At 44.5% G+C, this 25,000-nt stretch overlaps 1 protein-coding gene across 1 annotated transcript in view; it reads right to left on the reverse strand.

Moving 5' to 3' along the window:
• Window positions 1–25,000, reverse strand: part of LOC121688542 (SCO-spondin-like) — an 86,172-nt gene that overhangs the window by 29,833 nt on the left and 31,339 nt on the right. Inside the window, exons 37-57 of the mRNA XM_042068206.1 lie at window positions 24,561–24,731; window positions 23,894–24,135; window positions 23,751–23,772; window positions 23,364–23,481; window positions 22,587–22,800; window positions 22,234–22,375; window positions 21,568–21,723; window positions 20,781–20,990; window positions 20,008–20,163; window positions 13,075–13,236; window positions 11,142–11,306; window positions 10,331–10,516; window positions 8,382–8,511; window positions 5,921–6,046; window positions 5,723–5,814; window positions 5,192–5,371; window positions 4,026–4,196; window positions 3,461–3,713; window positions 2,455–2,501; window positions 1,941–2,111; window positions 1,481–1,615 (exon numbers count right to left, since the gene is read on the reverse strand). Coding sequence (XP_041924140.1) covers window positions 1,481–1,615; window positions 1,941–2,111; window positions 2,455–2,501; window positions 3,461–3,713; window positions 4,026–4,196; window positions 5,192–5,371; window positions 5,723–5,814; window positions 5,921–6,046; window positions 8,382–8,511; window positions 10,331–10,516; window positions 11,142–11,306; window positions 13,075–13,236; window positions 20,008–20,163; window positions 20,781–20,990; window positions 21,568–21,723; window positions 22,234–22,375; window positions 22,587–22,800; window positions 23,364–23,481; window positions 23,751–23,772; window positions 23,894–24,135; window positions 24,561–24,731 — 3,249 coding nt within the window. The remainder of the gene's footprint in view (window positions 1–1,480; window positions 1,616–1,940; window positions 2,112–2,454; window positions 2,502–3,460; window positions 3,714–4,025; window positions 4,197–5,191; window positions 5,372–5,722; window positions 5,815–5,920; window positions 6,047–8,381; window positions 8,512–10,330; window positions 10,517–11,141; window positions 11,307–13,074; window positions 13,237–20,007; window positions 20,164–20,780; window positions 20,991–21,567; window positions 21,724–22,233; window positions 22,376–22,586; window positions 22,801–23,363; window positions 23,482–23,750; window positions 23,773–23,893; window positions 24,136–24,560; window positions 24,732–25,000) is intronic.

A 25,000-nucleotide genomic window follows, 5' to 3' on the forward strand; every position in this document is an offset into this window, starting at 1 on the left:
GGAGTGCCTGGAGCGGATATCGCGATAGAGCGATGACCGCTTGCACCCCCCTGTGTAAGGAGGATGAGTAACAGGGCAATTGGTGAAATGGAGGAGTAGGGGGAGGAGGGGGGATGATTTCGCGAACGTCGGAGCGTGTGACGTATGGAAAAGGAGTTCGGCTTAAATAGGCCTACCCTGCGGCGGCAGTGGGTGAGTTAATTGCTGTCAATCATCCCGAAGGCTCCACCCGAACTTTGTTTATAAAACATCATTTCACTAGTTCGCCCTTCTATATGATTGCCTCAGCTAGACTAGAATGTATGGGAGAAGTGCGTGTTTGGCAAGGTAGCTGTCCGTGGTCCTGGAGTGCCTGGAGCGGATATCGCGATAGAGCGATGACCGCTTGCACCCCAAAAGATCACAGAGAAAGGCCGCTACCAACTACATAAGTGCTTGCTGAGCGAGTCGTAAATCCGCTAGATTGGAGCGGATGTAAGACTGGTAGGCATCCGAGGACCAACGGCCCAGTATTTTAATTTGTTGCTCCGATAAGCCGTTGAGCGCAGCTGTTGTGGCAGCTCCTATCCTGAAGGAGTGTGCGGAGTAGCGATCCGCGGGAAAACCAGATTTGACTAGAATGGTTTTTAAGAGTGTCTGGAATCTGTGGCGAGTGATGGGTAGCCCTTCGTCTGACACGAAGGGCGGGCTAGTAGACGAAGCTTGAGCTGACCGATATGAGATGTAGTGAGATAGGTATTGGAAAGGCTGAAGATCTGAGGCGGAGTTAAATGGATATGGAGTGTCCTTTTCGAGACTGATCGGTTTTACTCTGTTTGATGGTAAATCGAATGGTGTCTTGGTCTAGCTGCTCTAGATCTGCGATGCACGGGTGGACATCGGGAATGAAGAGAGACGAAGGGCATGTAAACTCGCTACATCTCAGCAGCCCAAAAAGGCCGGTAGAAACATAACGGAGATGGTGGAATCGGAATGCGGTGACATGACCCTTTGCGAAGGGTAGCGAGGCGGGTGGCGAGAATGCTTGAGGTAATGGGAAGGCGGGAGTCTTGGGGGACTGGATGTTGCCTACGGATACCTTTAATTAACAAGCCTATCCTGGTGTCGGAGAAGGGGCATTCGGAGCCGTGGGAGCGTTTGTAGAAGAAATGAATGCCAGCTAGGTAGACTCTAATGGAAGAAACTTTGATCCCGAGTGAAGTGTGGGCGTAGGTGATGATGATATGGTGACTGCATCGAAACTGGTAAATGGTAGTGATTTCGCGAACGTCGGAGCGTGTGACGTATGGAAAAGGAGGTCGGCTTAAATAGGCCTACCCTGCGGCGGCAGTGGGTGAGTTAATTGCTGTCAATCATCCCGAAGGCTCCACCCGAACTTTGTTTATAAAACATCATTTATTGAGTGATACACAGATAAATCTAAATGACTGCATGACTAAATGGATGTCTCAGTGGATCTGTTTGTGGTCAGTGTCCTCACCACAGGGATGGAGGTTACAGGCACTGAACTGTTGGGCGGTTCCATGGGTTCTAAACGGACCCCTGGTTCTGTTCCGGTACCCACCGCCGCATGGAACAGAACACTCAGACCACACAGACCATGGCTGCTTCATTCCTGAGACACACACCCACACATACACACATACACAATGACATGAACACACATACACAAACACAAATGCAAATATACTGTATATACATACAAAACACATGCGGACACACCGATGCACCCATGCACACACACACACACACACACACACACACACACGTCCCTATCCCTGGTCCTCTGTCACTGTGGCACACACATACAGTACTGTACACACACACACACACACACACACACACACACACACACACACACACACACACACACACACACATCCCTATCCCTGGTCCTCTCTCACTGTGGCACACACCCACACACACACACACACACACACCGTGGCAGGGTTTGACACTGCAGGTGTCCAGCTCCACTCTGTCCCCCAGACATGGCTGGCCACCAAACGCCACCGGGGGATTGGTCGCCGAGCGGAAGCGCCTCCGGATGCCCACATCACATGTCCTACTGCACGCGCTCCACTGGGTCCAGACACTCCAGCCACAGTCCACTGAGAGAGAGAGAGAGAGAGAGAGAGAGAGACAGAGAGACAGACAGAGACAAAGAGTGAAAGAGAGAGAGAGAGAGAGAGAGAGAGAGAAAAGAAGAAGAAAAGAGGGTTTGGTTAAAATGATAGAGTGAAAGAAAGAAAGAAAGAAAGAAAGAAAGAAAGAAAGAAAGAAAGAGAGAAAGAGAACACAACCATATTATAGAAGAGACAGAGGTGGCAAGTGAGAATAACAGAAATTGAAACTGAACTGTATGAATATTTCATGTTTAAAGTTTCCATTATAATTTACATCTTCTTTGTAAATGCCCCTCTCTCAAGCTGCAATGTCCTTTACTGTACTCACCAGGGCATGGCGCTGTTCCACACTCCATCTCACCATTGTGACAAGTACTATATGAAAATTAAGGAAACACAGGTCAATATTTTGATAAACTGGGATCCAGAAAAATAAAAAAAATTTGATATTAAGATTTTTGGTAACACTTTACTTGACGCGTGAGTTCATAACACATTCATAGCAGCTGTCATAAACTGCACATAAAGCATTCATGACTGTTTCATGAGACATGACTCAACATTCATACCAAACCTTTCTTGAATGTGGAAGACAGAACAACGACAACTTGTCATAAAAAAAAAAATAAGTCCAACAATCGCAAAGAAGCATTGCCGTTTTTGTTCCAAACCTCTTACCTGATCACGTCACATCTGAGTCAATGGGCTAGTCCAGTGTCAAAAAGACAGAACATGGTCAAGCAAATAATTTTTGTTTCATAAAAATGTATTTGTTTTAAGATGTAAACTTTGCAGATGATTTCTCATCTTTTGCTACTGGCTACTTCCAGGTTACACAAATACCAGTCAGCTAAATGTAGGCTAGTTTACCTCCCAGTGTTAAACTCAGTGATTACGAATACTTCACAACTTGTATAGTAAAGTGACATTCGATGTAGACTTCATAAGATATTCATGAAATATTTACAAAGGCTGGAAAGATTAAATTAATGGTATCCTTTATGAAATATTGGAGGCAAATTTTCAGCTGACCCGTATTTGTGTAACCTGGATACCATTAATTTAATTAATTAATGAGTGAGTCCTACTACACTCCCATTAATTAGGGAGTGTAGAAGGACTCAAATAGATGGCATAATTACTGCTAGAGGAAATTGTTGGGTCTTAAGAAGCTTTAAGCATCCAAAGGAAGAGCACCAAACAATAAACAACTTTCACATCTCGTGTACGTCCCAAATAAATGTTCTTTTTAAACAGTATCCACCAGATGTGTGTTCCATTAAACATCTTATCATTAACATATCAAAGGGAACTTATGCATTATTGAGACCCACCAGTTGTTGCAGGCGTCTAGAGGCACTGTGGCTCCGCGTGTGAATACTGTCCCCTGGTGGTAGCAGGGGCACTGGGTGAGAGGCATACAGGTGCTGTTGTACAGGTAGAAGCCCAGGGCGCAGTAGCAACCGTCATAGCACTCGGTGGCACACTCCACTGCAGCCGTCATGTCCAGACACACACGCGGACACGCGCCACCCTGAGCCTGGCACTGTTCCACTGTCAGGTAAGCCATGCCCTCGGGACAGGTGCCTGGCAGAAACATATGTACACACAGAGCACACGCACGCACGCACACACGCACACACACACACACGCACACACACACACACGCACACACACACACACACACATTCACACACACAGAAATAAGTCGCATTACACACACAGAAAAAACACACAGAAAACATGAATATATACAAATACAAACCCACACCCACATATAAACACAAAAGTCACTGCATGTTCCAAGACTCAAAAGGTCTTGTTGGTCTATTCCATGTTAAATATATGTAATCTAGAAACACCATCATGCAACCCCTGTCAAACACAACGGCAGGCTACCTGAACAGGGCTGGGAGTTGCAGTCCCGCGTCTGAATGTGTGGCCCGGGACAGGTGCTGCCCCCATACTGTGGGGAGGGGGAACTGCAGAGGCGCGTGCGCGTCTGTACCCCTGAGTCACACTCCGATGAGCACTGGGACCAGGGAGACCACGCTGACCAACCGCCACTCACTGGAACACAATGGGAACACGGGGAGAGAAAATGCAAGACAGCCATCAGTTACTTCCATAAGGGAAACTGATGTTAAAAACGAATGTCATATTTTCAGTGACTACAGAAATGAGGACTGTACATATGAAGACTTTGGTTCCACAACGCTATATCCTCCATTTGAATGAATTTTCATAAATCATTTATTTTGTTTTCCAAGTAATTTCAGTGGAAATGTAACTTGGGTATTGTTATTTGATTTATCTTTACTAAATCAAAACAACAGAACTGCAATTTTATTGATATTATCTGAAACACACAATTAAATAACATGACTTATTAATGTTTTCACAAATGGATGTATAGCGTTTTAGAACCAAATTCTTCATATGTTCTGTATGTGTCTATAGCAACTGCAGAGTAAGTGCTACATTCAAAACATTTTAAGTAAGTGTGCTGAGTAAGTGCTATATTAAAAAAACGTTTGAGCGAGGTCATCTTCCATTGCCAGTCTACTATTCCCTCCCATGAGCACTGGTGAGCTGAGGGATACCTGAAGCGCTCCTGCTACATAGGCACCGGCATGAGCTCAGTTCCACCACCCTGTAGACTCAATAAAATCCATTGCTCAACGAATGCTTGTCAGCTGACATTTTTGCACTCTGATGTATGTGGGCAAGTGTTGTTGGCTACTGAGGTCCTATCCCTGAAAGGTGTGGGTTTTTGAACATTCTAAAATAAGATTCCGTTCCGCAACAATTCAAGATTCTAAAATTCTATGTTGAATTCAATGAACCCAGATATTCTTTAGAACGTTCATTTCCCAACATTCCCCTCTAAAGGCTTATATTCTTATCATTATATTGCCAGTGAGCAGTATATTCTGCTCACATGGACTTCTTCAGAGTAGTGATTGGTGTATTTGTAGGCATTGTTTTTTTTTACCTGGTCAGTAATTGGCTAATCATATGCTTACCAGGTCAATGATTGGTTATTCCTCTGACCCTGTGTTTACCTGGGCAGTATTTGGTGTTGCATGGTTCCTGCTCTTCAGCCTCCCCCAGGCAGGGGGCACTGTCTGTTTGGTTGCAGCTCCTGAAGCGCCTCCTCAGCCCCACGTCATCCACATGCAGGAAGCAGGTCTTACTGCACTCTGACCAGGATGTCCACTCACTCCACGGTGCCCCCTTCTCATCTGGGTAAACAAAACCATCCATCCATACTCTGAACACCCTCTAGATCTACACAGTTTTACATCTGGTGACTGAAAAGGCCTGAGTGGGCAATGCCTAGCTAGCTAGCACATAACCTACTGCTTATTAAGGGATCTAACCTGGTCAGAAAGGTGTCTTACCGCAACAACTAAACACAAGCCCCTTTAGTGAATGTATTAAGGTGGCTAACCTGGTATATCAACACAGACACACACTTATATCAACTCATTAACATGTGACTTACTGTTTAGTAAGAGATCTAACCTGTTCAGAAAGGTGTGTAAGACCTACACACAGGTGTAAAACCTCTACACCTCTGTATTACTGCTCACCTGGGGGACAGGGTGTGTAGCACTGTCGCACCTCAGTGGAATCTCCAGAACATGGCTGACCGGCGCCCCCACCTGGGCGGCTCACTGGAGACCTGGGGGTAGTAAACCTGGGGGTAGTCCACGGCTAACAAACACACACATATGCATGGCTAACACACACACACACACACACACACACACACACACACATATACATACCTGTAACGCTGCCGTAAACCAGTACCACAGGTGCTATCACACGGTGTCCATGACGACCAAGCTGACCAATCACAGCTCTTCAGACATTTGGAGTGGTCACAGACAAAACGGCCATCTTGACATACACTGTGAGGGGGAGAAGTGAGAGTGTTATCAAACAACCTTTTTGACTAAAGATGGAATGTGGAACTGTGATAGACTGAGAATGGGCCAAACTGAACCTTCCACTCATTAGCCTGGGATAACTTATACCACTTTCAGTACATGATCAGGCTCGAAACCTGTGTCCCTACCACACATCAGAACTACTGTAGGGTTATTTGACCCATGTTCAACTCATTTGTCAATTCAAAACCAGTCAAAGAACATGGATTATGACCAGGTTATGGCAATAGATATGATAGGATATGACTTGACCCTGGTCGGACCCTTGTCCAACTCACATTGCGAAGCAGGGTCAGACAACCTGGGTTAAGGGTTAATCTTCTTAGACATAAAATCAACCCACGTCAAAGCATTCTTATTAAAAGAGTATAAGGCTACGTTCACACCGCAAGTCTTAATGCTCAATTTGGATCTTTTGCTCAGATCTAATTGTTTGGCTGTTCACCTTACCTTTTAAAATGTGGCCTATATAAGATTCCAGTGAGAACTGTTTGCAGTTCCGAACTGACCCACATGCGCAAAAGGACAATAACAATAACATCAGCTTACTCGCATAAGTACCTACCTCTGCAACTGGCTACTGGACTTCCTCTGTCAGAGGCCACAAGTAGTACGTGTTGGCAACAATACCTCAAGCAGCATCACACTGAGCACAGGGGCCCCCCAAGGCTGCGTGCTCAGTCCGCTGCTCTTCACCCTGCTGACGCATGACTGCACTGCAACCTACAGCAACAATCACATAGTGAAATTTGCTGACGACACAACTCTGGTGGGTCTCATCACCAAGGGCGACGAGACTCAATACAGGTTGGAGGTCGACCATCTGACCACGTGGTGCAGGGACAACAACCTCCTGCTGAACGTCAGCAAGACCAAAGAGATTGTTGTTGACTTCCGGAGAGGTCACACCCAACACCTGCCACTGACCATCGACGGTGCTGTGGTGGAGAGAGCGAGCAGCACCAAATTCCTGGGGGTGCACATCAGCGAAGACCTCTCCTGGACCACCAACACTGCATCACTGGCGAAGAGAGCTCAGCGCCGCCTGTACTTCCTGCGGAAACTCAGGCGAGCAAGTGCTCCACCAGCCATCATGACCACATTCTACCGAGGCACCATTGAGAGCATCCTCTCCAGCTGTATCGCTGTGTGGGGCGGAAGCTGCACTGAATACAACAGGAAAGCCCTGCAGCGCATAGTGAACACAGCTGGAAGGATTATTGGTGCTTCACTCCCCTCTCTGAAGGACATTTACACCACCCACCTCACCCGCAAGGCGACCAAAATTGTGAGTGATGCAAGTCACCCCGCTCACAACCTGTTTGATCTACTGCCCTCTGGGAAGAGGTACAGAAGCCTGCGCTCCCGCACTACCAGACTCACCAACAGCTTCATACACCAAGCTGTAAGGATGCTGAACTCTCTCCCTCCTCTCCCCCCTCCACCCTCAGCTACATAACATCCTGGACATTGGACCCACAATGGCCGCCTGCACTACTCCACTTGCACACTTGCACACTTGTACACTTTACAACTTGTTGTTGTTGTCCTGAAAACACAACACTTCTGCTGCTCTTACATAACTTGCACCACTATGCCACTTTCTTTCTTATTTAGGTCAAACAGAACTACCCAAGCCTTTTATTGGCCTGACTTTGCACTAGTATTTTATTGACTGTCTATGCACAATTTCAACCAAATTTTGCTGCTCTTATTTTTTTTTCATTATTATATGTGCCCTCTTATTTACTTATTTACTTACTTTTTTGTTTACTTGAATGTTATGTTTGTCTGTGGACTTAAATTGGTAAAATATGTCTTGTCTTCACCGTGGGATAGTGAGAAACGTAATTTCGATCTCTTTGTATGTCTGGAACATGTGAAGAAATTGACAATAAAGCTGACTTTGACTTTGACTTTGACTTTGATAATTGTGGCAAATGTCGATGTAGATTAACGTAAAAGTCGCATCAAATCCGCCTTGGTTTTTCACACTGGATCCACATTGAAATAAAATCAGACCTGGGTCTGATATAGGACCACATATGGAAGAAGTCTACATCTGATTTGAAAAAATCAGATCTGGGCAAGATTTGAGTGTTCACACTACTTCTGAAGAAGTCTGACCTGGTCACTTGACCCCCAAAAAGATTTGAGCCATTTTTGCAAGATAGCAGCTGAGATTGGACCAGATCTGAACCAGACCCAAGCCAGATCAGGGCCAGATCATGGTCCAGTGTTATCTGTTGTCAGGGTAACCAGCTATTTCCTGGTTAAGTCTGTCTGCAGGTCTCACCATGTGCTGCAGTTGTCCTTAGTGACCCTGTCTCCTGGCTGGAGGACCGAGCCATCCCATAAACACCTGCACCGGCTGGCGTTCACACAGCCGCCATCTTGCATGTAGCGGTCAGGAGGACAGCGACATCCTGGGAAAACATTCAGAAACAGACACAGGCACACACACACACACACACACACACACACACACACACACACACATAGAAAAAATATGCATACGGATGGATTCAAATGTTCGATAGATAGATAGATAGATAGATAGATACTTTATTGATCCCCAGGGGAAATTCAAGAATGTTGAGATAAAACAAACATACATACATATGTGTGGATTGAAAAACACATTTTTAGCATTTGGATTTTATATTGGACTTAATATGATTATGAATACACAGTATGAACTGCATTTATATAGTGCTCCTCTACTCCTCCAAGCACTTACATTCACCCATTCACACACTCACTCATACTGTACATTGAAGTATAAGTAAGTATAAGTATACTCTTTTGATCCCGTGAGGGAAATTTGGTCTCTGCATTTACCCCAATCCGTGAATTAGTGAAACACACTCAGCACACAGTGAACACACAGTGAGGTGAAGCACACACTAATCCCGATGCAGTGAGCTGCCTGCTAAAGCGGCACTCAGGGAGCAGTGAGGGGTTAGGTGCCTTGCTCAAGGGCACTTCAGCCATTCCTACTGGTCGGGGTTCGAACCGGCAACCCTGTTGTAGGCCACGGCTGCCCCAAATGTGAATGTGTGAGGCTGCCGTGCAAGATGGCAACCTGCACATCGGTGTGAGCGGTTCTAGTTTCCTGCAAGCAGCATGCTGTAGTATGGCCAGAGACTTTCTAATGAGGAGACACAGCACTCAAAAAAATCCTCCATAGAAATGCATGGGGCTAGTTTGTAACGCCAATATGGCCGTTGTCTACACATATCCCACCCTTTCCTCGGGAAAACGTCGACATGTGAACACATTGAGCCAATCATGTGGTGTGATGTGAATACATTGAGCCAATCATATGGTGTGTGTTGTGAAGACATCTTGCCAATCATGTGTTGTGAACTCGCCGCTGGAGCAAGATTGGTGTCGTGAAGCCTTGCGCACGCGCATTTCTGCCGAATAGGATGCCCGATGAGTGCCCAAAAAGCGTTGCAATATGGCCGCCGAGTGGAGGGACTATAGGATGCCGATGAGTGCCCAAAAAGCGTTGCAATATGGCCGCCGAGTGGAGGGACTATAGGATGCCCGATGAGTGCCCAAAAAGCGTTGCAATATGGCCGCCGAGTGGACTTTGGTGTGGCTCACCTGTGACGCAGGCAGAGCTGCAGTTCCTCTCGGAGGACAGGCCGGGGCAGGTCAAAGGGCACGGCTCCACTCGCCCGCCACGGCAGTCCGCTTCACTCACCAGCACCATCCCGTTAACACAGCCTGTGTTCACAGCCACCGCAACACAAGACAGCAGTTAACAAACCAAGAAAACACAGCCCGTTATCACTGCAGCACAAGACAGTCGTTACACACCAAGAAAACACAGACGTTAACAATGCAGCACAAGACAGTTGTTACACACCAAGAAAACACAGTCCGTTAACACTGCAGCACAAGACAGTCGTTACACACCAAGAAAACACAGACGTTAACACTGCAGCACAAGACAGTTGTTACACACCAAGAAAACACAGCCCGTTATCACTGCAGCACAAGACAGCTGTTACACACCAACACAGAGCAGTTGTTAACACAGCCTGATAAAAATACCAACACAAGATGCCTGTGATGTCGTTTGCTTCTTGTCCTCGTCATCCAAGTTCGCAGGTAAAAAGTCTCGTTTGTTTACCTTGATGGCCTATGACATTACAGCGCTCACCTTTCTAAAAGGACGAGCCACAGGGCTGTGTGCTAAATGTGTGTGGGTGATGCGGTTGCCGTGGCGCTCACCTTTCTGAGTGGACGAGCCGCAGGGCTGCGTGTTGCAGGTCTGAGTTTGGAGAGTCATCCCCTCACAGTCATGCCCCCCGTTTTTGTGAGGGGGGTTGGAGCAGGAGCGGTTCCTGACCATCAGCCCCCCACCGCAGGAGACATCACACGGAGACCAGGAGGTCCACTCGGACCACGCCCCGTCCACTGAGAAAAGAGAAAGAGGAGAAGAAAGGGAGATGCGACAATCTAAATTGTTCTACTTCACTAATATGCTACCAAGACATGCACAAGAACACATGCTATCCACAGTAGAGTAGAGTAATGCAGAATGAGATGATACGAAGGGGAGATCAGTGACATACAGCAACGATGAGGTAAATATAGCCTAAGTATGGTACAGAATTACAGATCTATATGTCTGTATGTGTGTGTGTGTGTGTGTGTGTGTGTATGTGTGTGTGTGTGTGTTTGTGTATGCATGTGTGTGTGGTGTGTGTGCATGTGTGTGTGTATATCCTTGTGTGCCTGTCTGTGTGTGTGTGTGTGTGTGTGTGTGTGTGTGTGTGTGTGTGTGTGTGTGAGAGTGTGTGTGTGTGTGTGTGTATGCATGTGTGGGTGGTGTGTGTGCATGTGTGTGTGTGTGTGTGTGTGTGTGTGTGTGTGTGTGTGTGTGTGTGTGTGTGTGTGTAATGTATGTGTGTGTGTGTGAGTGTGTATGGGTGTGTGTGTGTGTGTGTGTGTGTGTGTGTGTGAGTGAGTGTGTGTGTGTGTGTGTGTGAGTGTGTATGGGTGTGTGTGTATGTCCGTGTGTGCATGCAGTGCTCCTGACCTGCACAGGCCTGTAGGAAGCAGGCTCTGCTGTCGAACTGGGCCCCCCCACATGCCCCCCCGGGCCTGGCGTCCCTCAGCACGTCCCTCTGGCGGAAGAGTGAGCCTAGACCGCACGACACACTGCAGCCGCTCCACGCCGTCCACGGTGACAGGACACAGTCCACTGCAAACACAACAAACTGGTCTAATTTGCTTGTACTCAGCAAATGAGTCCACTGTGATTACAATAATAGTTATGAGTCTGCTGTAATCATAACAAGCTGGTCTTAGTGTCAACTCAGAAACTAGTTATGAGTCTGGTCTAATCATAACAAGTTGGTCTTAGTGTTGACTCAGAAACTAGTTATAAGTCTGCTGTAATCATAACAAGCTGGTCTTAGTTAGGGTTGGGCGATGTCGCCTAAATTGGCATTTGACGATGTGTACAGTAAAACATCGTGATGGACGATGATATCGTGTGTGTGTGTGGGGGGGGGGGGGTTAGTGTGGTAAACACTAATTAATTAGCCTATAGCCTAGGTATGTCTGTACAGAAATACATTTATAATGTTCTAGTCTACATAAAAAATAAAAATAAAAAATATATTATATAGGCTATACGGCCTGATGAAAGTGGACAGCTAAGAGAGACATACTGACCAGGCTACCGAAGTTGTGTGGAAGATCTGCTCCAAGAAAATTGTTGTGAAAGACGGATAGACAATCAATCTGAACACTTGCGTGTGCACCAACTAGCGGAATATTACACATTGCCAGCCTTCGCTGGGCCCAGCAAAAAAGCTACTTAAGACTACTATCGTGGTCACTCATTTAAAATCTTCAGTAGTAGTACGCTATGCAGCATCCCATGTTATCAGGCTACCGTCTATGCTGACTATGAGGGCGGCGGGAAGTGAAAGTAAAGGGCTGCGATCGCGCAGTTCAGGCTATAGGAGGGCGAAGTAAAAACACTTTTACAAAATATAGCTGCAAGCAGCAATGAGGGGGCCAAGCAGATAGGCCGGAGTAACCATGGCAACGAAATGCTGTTAGCTCAATGCTGCAATCAGACGTATGGCAATTAGCTGTCAAAGCAAGTTTCACGTCTAGCACGTCAAAAGTTACGAGGCAAAATGCATTTTTGCTAATTGCAGTGACCCTAGAGGTCAAAGGTCACAAAAATTATTCGGCATTCACCTGATGGGGTCATGAGTCCATGTATCAAGTTTGGTTTTGATACACTCAGCAACGATTGCTGAGATATGAGCTCACTTCCTGTTTGGCGGCTTTGCCACAAATTTCGATTGGATGTGACGGGCGAACGCTTCTATCAATTGTTACAGAAATAAATGAAGTAACAAGGCATGGCCTGAAGATGGTCTGTGCCAATTTTGGTGAAGATCAGATGAAATTTGTGACCTGTGCAAAATTGTTGGTGTTTTTGATCAAATCAAATATGGCGGCCGAATAAATTATATTGATGTTATAAGTTGCCCTCAGTTGACCTAAGGACCTTTCACAGTATTACCAGACACCACTAGTACAATTTAATTAACTAAGCACAGCAGCAGCTACAGGCCAAAAGGCATTTCCTTATTATCATTATTATTATATAATTGATATCTACAGTTATAATATTGATATCTACAATACCAATGTGGAGATTATTAGGTCTGTTCACCTGATATGCAATGAGCTGGTCATATTCTCTACTGGTCATCGCTATGGTGATTATGAATCCACTGTTTGAAGTGCCAATCACAGTGACCTGGTATTAGTATCTTCGTATTAGTAAATTACACAGCAGGTGTACCAAATTTTGCAAGCAGCAAGTCCAAATTATGTATGTGTACCAAAGAGGAGTGAGTTATATATTATCAGCTTCATGAAAAGTATATATTTTCCCTCAATGAGCGTCAAGGTTTTGACCTTTGACCTCCCACTGCCCTTACCACAGTCGGCCTCGTCGGAGCCGTCTGCACAGTCCTTGTGCAGATCGCACCTCTTGGCCAGGTGCACACACTCTCCGCTGGAACAGGTGAACTGCTTGTCGGAGCAGGGGGAGGGGCCTGGTGGCACAGGTGTGACTGGTGTCGGGATGGGTGTTGGTGTACCTGAGATACAACACAACATCACTCTTTATTAACACAGGCACAGAAAATCTACATCACCCTTTCACACAGGCACAGAGAATCTGCAACATCACCCTTTCACACAGGCACAGAGAATCTGCAACATCACCCTTTCACACAGGCACAGAGAATCTGCAACATCACTCTTCACCCAGGCACAGAAAATCTACGATATCACTCTTTCACACAGGTACAGAGAATCTACAACATCGTCTTTTCATCCATTCTTAGATCATTTAATCCACTCATTCCCTTGCAATCATTCAGAGAAAGTTGATTTGATTTCCCACAATAGATTACAAGTAAATGACTGAAATAGGGGGGTCACGTGGGATCACCGAGCAAGATGGTCGCATAGTTGGAGCTCTCCCGTGAACCCATCAAAGTTACCCGAAATTCGCTAGTAAAGTGTGTGCAGTCGACATACTTGGTTTTATAAATTGATATTAATAGCCTACAGTGTAAGTGTCTGACGGTTTGAATTGTGCACTATGTCGTCGTCGAGAAGAAATACTGAAAAAAGCACTGTCGGAGCTAGCAAGCTGACTACCAATGCTGGAGCTAGCAAAAGAGAGAGTGAAAATGTGTTAGCATCTATGCAGCAGTCCTTGGAGAAAGCTATGGAAGAGATGGGAAGAGTTGGAAAGCTTCTAACAGCATTGCAAGCGGAGATATCAGAAATTAAGGATGCCAATGCTGGGCTACGAACAGATGTGGATAGTGTTTTGCTCAGGCTGGATGAAGCTGAAAATCGAATCTCTCAGCTAGAGGATAACAACCATGAGCTCCGCCAAAAAGCAGATAAAACGGCTATGAAGTGTGAGGAACTACATCGGGCTGTTGTGGGCTGCCAATAGAGACAGGCGACAAAATCTGCGGCTTATTGGTCTGAAAGAAAAGCTAGAGAATGGTAAACCGTCAGAATGTGTGAAGACTATAATCTCCGAGGCATTAGGGGTTGAGCTTGATGGGTCGCAGTTGCAAAGAGTGCACCGCGCTCCGGCACCTGTGCCCAACGACGGCTACCCTCCCAGACCAATAATAATTCGTTTTCTCAGTTTTCTGGAACGAGAGAGAGTGTTGACAGCTGCAAAGAAGTACAGGAACAAGGAGGAGATCGTATGGAACGGATGCAGGCTGTCATTATTCCCAGATATGACAAGAGAGACGGCGGAGAAGAGGAGAAAGTTTAAAGATGTGCGGAATCGTCTACAGTACATGATCTTGACGTGCGTTTCACCCTAGCGTATCCAGCGGAGCTGCGCTTTACATGGCAGGGGAAAAGAAGTTCGACGATGACGGAGAGGCTATGGACTTTCTTAATAGAGAGTCGAAGGTGCAAGGATCGCCGAACAAGACGACAGAGCAGGAGCCTGCAGTTGAGTAGCCTAATTTACATGTAACTATAGGCCTACTTGGCTACCATTGACTCAACTAAGTTTCGGATCCGAGGGCGAACAGCTGACACGGGGGCAATAATGTAAGGATATTTCTTATGATGCCCCTTTTATTATTTTTAGAAATGTTATTTTCTTTATTATCCGCTTGTTTTTTGCCCTTCGGTAAAAGAACAATCTGCCGCTTTCAAAGGCAGAGTAGCCTATAGGAAAAGCCTGACGTCAACATGCAGCATGGCCTATTGCGCCTCCTTTTGAATATTTTCTTTCGTCCATGTAGCCTATAGCCTAAAGCACATTGTTTAAAAATAAGATAACTTTGCCAAGATATGTAGCCTGGGCTAGATTCTGTGTAGAGATTGAGGAAATTATTTTTATGTTTGCTTTGGACTGTTCAGATGCTTTGACGGGTTTGTTGATGGTGGGGTTTCTGATGATGATGACCACTTCAGTGTGCCTCATGGACCGTTTTTGTGGAGGGTCTCTCAAGGAAGAGAGAAGGGTTAGATGGGGTGGGTATGGGATTGTTTTTCATGTTCCTTGTTCTAAAAGGGTTTTGAGTGTAGTTTATTGTGTGTTTATTTTTTTGATTGGCAGCTGGGCAGCACCCTCTCTTTTTCGTTTCATTTTACCCTCATTTTCAGTTGATCATTTATATAGGCCTAGGCCGACATGTGGTGAGAAATGTTCTAAATATGTGAAGGACACATTTTTTCCATTTCTTAAGTCATGAGTAACTGTGTGAGAATAGTGTCCTGGAATGTGAATGGACTACAAAATCCCATTAAGAGAAAGAAATGTTTATCTTACCTTAAGTCTCAACAAGTTCACATTGCTTTTATACAGGAGACCCATGTGACTGAGTCGGAGGCGGTTAAATTAAAAAGAGACTGGGTTGGCCAAATTTATCATTGCTCATATTCCAGTAAAAAACATGGAGTAGCTATTTTAGTGCATGAGAATCTGAATTTTCTCTTTATAAAAGAGCAAAAAGATGAAGAAGGAAGAGTTATATACGTAGAAGCTAAGATTAATGGAGTAAAAGTTAATTTATGTAACGTCTATGCTCCGAATGTGGAAGACCCAGGTTTCTTCCATAACATTAACAAAATAGCAGGAAAGGTGGATGGATATACAGTCATAGCTGGGGATTTTAACCAAGTACTAGATGGAGCCTTAGATAAAACCACTTTTTCCAATCACATTCCAAAAGATAGAATGGCCATTGAGTTGTTGATGGAGGATATAGGCCTGACAGATATTTGGAGACTTGTCAACCCAAAAGATAGAGAATACACATTTTACTCTCACAAACATAAATCTCACTCCAGGATAGATTACTTCTTGATCAGTAATGATCTGGTTAACAGTGTTTCTGACTGCTCGATAGGCCCTATAGCATTGACTGATCATGCGACAGTGCATCTAGGATTAGTAATGGGGACAGATGGCAATAGAGGAAGTAGGTGGAGAATGAATGTTTCTCTGCTTCAAGACCCATTATTCAATAGTCAAATTGAAGAAGAGCTTGATAATTTCTTCTTGGTGAATATGGGTACAACAGATAGAATTGGAACAGTTTGGGAAGCCTCCAAAGCTTATATCAGGGGAAAGATTATAGCACATTCCAGTAAGAAAAAAAGAGAGCAAACGCGACAATTAAAAGAGCTACAATCACAACTTAAGGACTCTGAGAATTTATTGGCTCAGAAACATAGTGATCTCCTACTGAAGCAAGTGTGTGACTTGAAATTTAAATTGAATGAAATCTACAATAGAAAGGCAGAGTATGCCCTATTTAGACTTAAAAGTAATTACTACGAGAGTGTGGAAAAATCAGGAAAATTATTAGCCAGACAGATACGACAAAAAGAGGCTAGTTACGTTATACCGGCGATTAAAAATAACAAAGGGGACTTGGTGACAAGTACTAGAGATATTAACAAAGTGTTTGAGAGTTTCTATAACCAGTTATATAAATCTGAGGTTAACCCTGGAAGGAGCGAATACGATACTTTTTTCTCTAAGATTCAACTGCCAGAAATGTCAGAGGATCAGAGGATGTTATTAGATCGCCCTATATCAGTAGATGAAGTCAAAAGTGCAATTTCATCAATGAGGATTGGGAAATCACCTGGTTTGGATGGTTTTCCATCAGAATATTATAAGAAGTATATTGACAAACTGGCTCCCATCTTAACAGAAGTGTATAGAGAATCATTTTCAGTGGGTAGCCTACCAGATACGTTTAATGAAGCGTTGATATCTTTAATTCTCAAGAAAGATAAAGATCCTATGGATCCAGGGAGCTTTAGACCTGTTAGTCTTATTAATGTAGACTGCAAAATCCTGACAAAAGTTCTTGCTACTAGGCTAGAAAATGTTTTGCCACATTTAGTACATCCTGATCAAGTAGGCTTTATAAAAGGCAGATCATCTTCAGATAATGTTAGACGTTTACTTCACCTCACGCAGATTAATCATAATAAAAATACGCCTATAGCCGCCATATCTTTGGACGCCCAAAAGGCATTCGATAGAGTGGAATGGAGCTTCTTGCATTACACTCTCCGTAAATTTGGATGTGGAGACAGTTTTGTCAAATGGGTGAATGTAATATATTCTGACCCAAGGGCAGCAGTAATGACAAATGGCATGATATCACGCTTCTTTAAGTTAACACGTGGGACAAAACAAGGAGATCCTCTCAGTCCACTGCTATTTACAATGTTTCTAGAACCCTTGGCCGCTGCCATTAGGGCTGAGAGCAGTATTAAAGGGGTTTTACATGGGGAGGAGGAACACAAAATGTTTCTCTATGCGGATGACATTTTATTGATTATTGAGGATCCTCTAATATCAATCCCTAACATACTAGCCACAATAGAAGCTTTCTCAAAACTGTCAGGCTATAAAATAAACTGGCAAAAATCTGAATGCATGCCAATATCAAAAGGATGCAATCAATCTATACTAGCCAACTTTCAGTTTAAATGGGTCAATACTGGAATGAAGTACTTGGGTATTAAGTTGTGTCCAGCCTTGGAAAACATAATTGCTATGAATATGTCACCTTTAATTAAGAAAATTAAGTTAAATTTGGAGAAATGGCGGCTGATTAATCTGAATCTGTAATCTTCACGAGATTGTGGTGGATTAGCACTTCCTAATGTGGAACTGTACAGCATAGCTTTTGAGATGAATAAACTGGCAAGACATTGGGGAACCTACTTATCTGGTCCTGGGTGGATTAAGATGGAGGAGGTGCTTGCATGCCCATATAGTGTTGTTGAACTATTATCACAGAAAAATACAGAAAACCAGACAATGGGAAGAAACTTAATTCTGCGGCATTCACAATGGGCATGGGCAAGAGCACACAAGATATTGGGTATCTCACAATACAAACAAAGCTATTCCTCAATATGGAATAATCCCTCAGTTTGTATTGCAAAAAAGGCTTTTACTTGGCAATCATGGCTGGCGAAAGGCGTACGAGTAATTAAAGATCTGTATAGGGAGCAATTATTTATGTCATTTGAGAACCTTAAAGAGCAATTCCACTTAACAGATAGAGGGGATTTTTGGAAGTATTTGCAGCTGAGAAGTAGTGTGGGGTCTGTATTTGGATTGAGAAGAAAGGAGGACAAAGACAATGTGATACAGGGTTTCCTTAATTCTCCACATATTCTACACTCAGCTTCAGTATTCTATAAGAAGATGTCAAGTATTGAGACCAAGATGTGTGAAGGCTTAAGAACTATATGGCAGAACGATTTTGGTCAGGACATAGATGAGGACTCATGGCAAGATGTAATTTCAAATGTAGGAAGGACTACAAGAGATGCTAGGAATAAACTCATCCACTATAAAATTGTTCATAGATATTATTTTACTCCTAATAAATTATTTAAAATGGGGTTAACCAAGGACAATAAATGCTGGAAGTGTAACAGGGAAGTGGGTACATTTCTCCATGCTCTGTGGGATTGTCCCTTAATAAAGCCTTTTTGGAAGGCAGTGCTCCAAAAGTTTGAAAACTGGCTCAGACAACCCCTGCCAGAATCCCCACAACTATGCTTGTTGGGGGATACATCTCAAATGCTACCTAACCTTGCTAAGTCAGAAGCTGGTGTAATGGTGACAGGTTTCATGGTAGCAGCTAGAATTATTCTGCGTAAGTGGAAGAGCCCACATAGACCAGAGGTTGCAGAATGGCTCAAACTTATGACAGAGACAGCCGCTTTTGAACTGATGATTGGGAGGGTGCAGAATAATCCAAGCAGAAATAGCCAAGCATGGTTGTATTTTGATTACAGCATTGGTACAAAAGATACTAGGTAATGTAATGAATAAGTGTATATGTGTGTTATAAGTGTATAATTGGGTGTGTAATGAGGAAAGGGGTGCTGTGAGGGTGAATGTGAGCTGCCTTTAAGTTTTTTTTTTTTTTTTTCCTATGTTTGTTTTTGTTTTGTCTTTCTCTCAGGTATGGGATGTTTTGTTGTATGCCTGTGATTTAATGTTTGTGAAATTGTAAAAAATAATAAAAACTTTAATGACAAAAAAAAAAAAAAAGTAAATGACTGAAATACAATGACCAGTTATGTACACAGACACATACACAGATACAGACAGACAGACACAGACCCGATTACAACACCCTTAGCACTCATCTGGATAAAATAACTACTTATGGAGATTCTGTTATCTTGTAACTCAATGTTGATGCTGTATAATATATACAGTATGTTATCTGCTATTCCCTTATAAGCACAATACAATGTTATTTCTATATGTGTGAAGTATAGAAGTTTCCAGAAGCAAATCACCATCAGACTGACTTAAAGGTGCAGTCAGGGATCGTACACAATTTGAAGCCCATAGCATTGTTTGTCACATTCAGCAATCATCACGATCCGCTAGCTGCCCATTCCGTGAGTACACTGTAAACACCCAGTCTCTGTAGGCAACAAAGTGGGGGCAACCTGTCCCCTAAATAAGAACAAAACCCTGTGCAGAGTTTCTCTGGGAACACTGAAGGGAGGGGTGAGCTACCTCTCCGTGTTTTGTTTAGTCCTTGGTTAAAATGCAATGTAGGCTACGTAGTTTTGGACGAAAGCGTCTTGCTAATAATTTTAAATATAAACATAAACAAACTTCCTGCGCCTTGAATTTCCCCTTGGGGATCAATAAAGTATCTATCTATCTATCTATCTATCTATCTATCTATCTATCTATCTATCTATCTATCTATCTATCTATCTACCTACCTACCTATCTATCTATCTCTCTGCTATCACTGACTGCATCTTTAATCTTAACTAAGCCATGTGAAAGTAAAGTGCCCACACACCACAGTAGTCCTCGTCCGAGCCGTCTACACAGTCCTCTCGTCCGTCACACACCAGTGCAGCATCAACGCAACCAAACACTCTGCACGAAAACTGGCCCTCCACACAAAGCACTCTGGGTAAAGCACCATCATGGGGCGTTGTGGTCGCCACGCGTCCTGCAGGGTAAACAGATCAAATGGCAGAGTGAGTTTCTGAGCCACGTTGATGGAGTCATTCACACACACACACACACACACACACTCACACATTTGTACACACACACACACACATTCATACACACACACACACACACACATTCATACACACACACACACACACACACACACACACACACACATTCATACACACACACACACACACACACACACATTTGTACACACACACACACATTCATACACACACACACACACACACACACATTCATATACACACACACACACACACACACTTGTACACACACACACATTCATACACACACACACACACACACACACATTCATACACACACACACACACACACATTCATACACACACACACATACACACACACACCAAACACACACACACACACACACACACACACATTCATACACACACACACACATTCATACACACACACACACACACACACACACACATTCACACACACACACACACACACACACACACACACACACACACCAAACACACACACACATCTGTAATGTAAGTTGACTTGGATGAAGGTATGTGCTAAAGGTGCTGCACTGCCAGATTGCTGTAGCATCTGTACCTGGAGTGGTCTTCAGTCCTGGCTGTCCAGACGGGGCTGTTGTAGGCGTGCGGAGCCCTGGGTAGTGCGATGGAGTGGTCACTACCGGACTGGGGGTGGAGACACTGAGGACGCCCGGCTCCCCTGTGACCACAGGCACCAGTCGGGTCGTCGGCACCCCTGGACCTCCTGCTGAGACGGTCTGGTTCCGAAGGCCAGGGGAACCTGTGCCTGTTGATTTCAGATGGGGTGATGTGATGAACAGTACAGTTGAATATAAGAAGCTAAATAAACATATACTATGTGTACCCTCACTGGCATAAACATGCACATATGCACATCTGATCTGGCCCCTGGTGTGGATGTGGAGGATCTGTGCCATGCCAAGCCCAGATCATCTGTGCCACCCAGGGGTGTAGTGGTAAAACAAGGTGGGTAAACTATTAATTCTATGATCACAGTAAAGTGGACTGCGCGATGCGATATTGTTTTTTTAAAACGGCATGGTGGAGGTTATTGTCCAATGTTTATAACAATACCAATTTTAAGTTTTTTATTGTATTTCACAGTATAATTCATACAACAAACAGAAATAAACTGTATTACTGTTAACTGGATAAACTGTAATAAGAGGTGGATAAACTGTGTTTACTTGAATTTAGCCTCTACTACATCCCTGGTGCCACCACACCAAGCCCAGATCATCAGTGCCACCACACCAAGCCCAGATCATCTGTGCCACCACACCAAGCCCAGATAAGCGCCTTGTCTCCTCCATGGTCTCTACTGTTCTCTCTGAGTCCCTTACCACAGCCCAGCTCGTCAGAGTGGTCCAGGCAGTCTGGACGGCCGTCACATAGCGCGGTGATGGGGACACACTCTCCGCTGGAACAGGCGAACGTGCCGCTCACACACCTCACTCCCGGGGCCCCAGTGGTCACACTGCTGGGGGTCACCAGCTCATCTGGTGTGTGTGTGTGTGTGTGTGTGTGTGTGTGTGTGTGTGTGTGTGTGTGTGTGTGTGTGTGTGTGTGTGTGTGTGTGGGAGGGGGGGAGGGGGGGGGAGGTGAAGTGGAATAAGGCAATGGTCAAAAGTGATGTGAAACATGGTCAAAAGTCTTTCTCAGCTTGTTTTCTGAAATGTAGCTTTGTCTTTAGTTTTGTAATTTTATTTTCGGAAATGTAAATTATATATGACCCGTCTGGGCCACCGTACAAAACTGTTTTACTATGTAATTTACAATTACATTTATTAATTTAGCCTTCATCTAAAGCGACTTAAAAAATGAGGAATGACATTCAAGATACATTGCAAAGGAGGACTTAGGTGACAATACATACTACAACAACCACTACTACAGGATGAGAGTGCAGATGTTTAAGTACTAATCACTAGTCACTTTACACTAAAGTAAAGCTTCATAACTGATTCAAATCACCATAGATAAAACCATAGATAGCAGGAAGTTCGTACCTTCTCTGCAGCCTAAGATCTCCACGCGCAGGTAGAAGGTGTGTCGGTATTCCACAGGTATGATACGCAGGTAGCGCACCCTTATCAGTCTGTTCAGCCAGCGTGTGACAGGGCTCCTACCCACCATCCGCACCTCAAACACCTACCACATGCACACACACACGCACACACACGCACGTACCACGCACACGCACACGCACACGCACACGCACACACACACACACACGCACACACATGCACACACACACACACAACTTTTAAAAAGTGTCAGCATTTATTAGTCTTTACAAGTGCTGTGCATATCTTTGCTGACTAAAAACCTCTCAAAAAATAAAACTACAATGACACTTCACCTTAGGCGGGTCACCTCTCCTTCCGGTGTCTGTGTAGTCAGTGAAATGGTTCTCCACCAGCGCGAACGCCAGGCGATACTTGGTCAGGTAGCCCCACATGCGCTCGCTGCCCTGCATCACCACACCTGACACCCAGGTAGGCTCCAGGAAGTCCACCTGGAAGTAGGGATTAGGGTCGCTCGGCAACGGACTCCACCCCGGTTCCATGACAGGTCTGCAGAGGGAAGCACATGAGTCTGGGGTAAATGATAATATTCGAGATTCAGATCACTATTCCTGTACGTGGCAATGTGTTTATCCTCATTAGAAAAAATGACCGAGTTCTAGTTCTCAGACACTGTGATGCTTATAATGATAGAAGGGGGTCACTTGCGCTTCAGCCTGGTTGGTGCTCACGGAACGCAGAAGTCAAATAGGGAGATCCAATGTCTAACAGGAGCCAAGGAGCAGGACCGGAGCACTCAATGTATAACGTGATTTTTATTAGTGCAAACTGACTAACCTTTCGACGCCCATGCGTCTTCTTCAGAGTCAAAAAGTCCAAATAAATGCTTATAATGATGTTCAGTTGTGTTTACGGAGAGGTAGAAATAACACTGACCATTAAAAGGGACATAAGTAGACATCTGGAGGTTTAGAACTGTCTGGAATGCGTGACTACGTCGGCAACAGCAGTCTTCCATTCACTTGCATTGAATTCTATACAGTGGCAATGAGGGGCAAAGTGGTATCACAAGAGAGATGGTTCGATGACCGCAGTTTAGCATACTAACTCACACATTGGGGATGATATTTAGACGTCCACCGTCAGCTGGGTTGTTTTCGCGGTTGCTAGACGAGGTCAGCTGACCGTAGTAGATTCGGCCATCTTCCATGCCCATAGAGGAGGCACACACTGGACACACAAGAGAGATCATGTGACTGTGATGAGAATAATGTCCCATTATACAGAATGTTCCCTTACACCTCATCATTACTTATCACTACATGCAGTTATTCTGTGTGAGAAGAATGCAGAAATCCCACATAGTCCTACATTAACCAGTACAAGCATCTACTGTGTTTTAATCACTGAGTTACATCAGAGAGGCATTTGAACTTGTTTTTTATCAAAAAGTCTATGACCATGATTTACGTTATGTAAGGACAACATTTAATACATACCCCTGTGTCCAGGTCCTCCTTGCTGTTACACAGAGAGTAAAAACAGTGTTACAGAAATGTCTGAAACCAGGAAGCTTTTATTGTAAACAATGTTATGATTACTGAGAGGGTCCACTACAGGATGTAAACGAGCAGACACATACAGTTGTTGTCGGGGAGAGTGTCGTTGTGACCGTAGTAACTGCGGCCACCCCAGGTGTCCTGAGGGGTGCAGGGTTGGGTGTGACGGGTTTGGAGGGGACGCAGCCCTTCTCGTCTGCCCCGTCAGCACACTGAGGCACCCCGTCACAGCGCTGTGCTGCATCAATACAGCCCCCTGGTGGCGGACAGGAGAACTGACCTGTGGCACACCCATGGGGTCGAAGGGTGGTGGAGGACTGGGTACCTGTGTTGGAGTAGAACAAACAAACATATAAAAATCGCACAGGAAGAAAACATGATGATCTGATGAATATTTAAAACAGGTACAAAATCATGATTTTTGGTTGATTAAGAAGTGAATATATTGAAGTAATTGCAGGGGATCAGGTACTTTAATTCTCAGGTAAATAATAAATAGCTTTCACTGCTGAGGGAGCGTCTGGGAATTCTGTGTTGTTGATCTATAAAGATTACGTATATTTGAGGAATTCTGTGTTCTTGATCTATAGAGATTACGGATATTTGGAGAATTCTGTGTTGTTGATCTATAAAGATTACGTATATTTGAGGAATTCTGTGTTGTTGATCTACAGAGATTACGGATATTTGAGGAATTCTGTGTTGTTGATCTACAGAGATTACGGATATTTGAGGAATTCCGTCTCTCACCGCAGTGGCGCTCATCCGAGCCGTCCCCACAATCGTTGACTCCGTTGCAAACGACACCGGAAGGTCCAGCTGGAACACAGCGGCCATTCTCACAGCGGAACTCCCTGTCTCGGCACGGCCTAGGAGTGACGGGAGACAGAGAGGGAACAGGGGTGGACAGCCAACTGTATCCTACACAGGGACACAGAGGGGTCAGATAACGTGTTGAAGTCATACTCTATCCAGTCAGAGCGAACGCAACAACAAAATGTGTTCAGCATCGGTAAGGAAACAGACGCGCTGATGGACACTGTGGAGAGGCTTTATACATTTAGTGACAGAAACTAGATGTAGATGAAAAAACACTATGTTGAGTGAAAGGAAGGAAGGGAGAGAAAGGTTTAAGCAAGTGTGTGTGTGTGAGTGTGTTTGTATGTGTGTGTGTGTGTGTATGTGTGTGT

The sequence above is a fragment of the Alosa sapidissima genome, chromosome 17 (genome assembly GCF_018492685.1).
Source record: "Alosa sapidissima isolate fAloSap1 chromosome 17, fAloSap1.pri, whole genome shotgun sequence".
In the NCBI taxonomy this organism is placed as follows: domain Eukaryota; kingdom Metazoa; phylum Chordata; class Actinopteri; order Clupeiformes; family Clupeidae; genus Alosa; species Alosa sapidissima.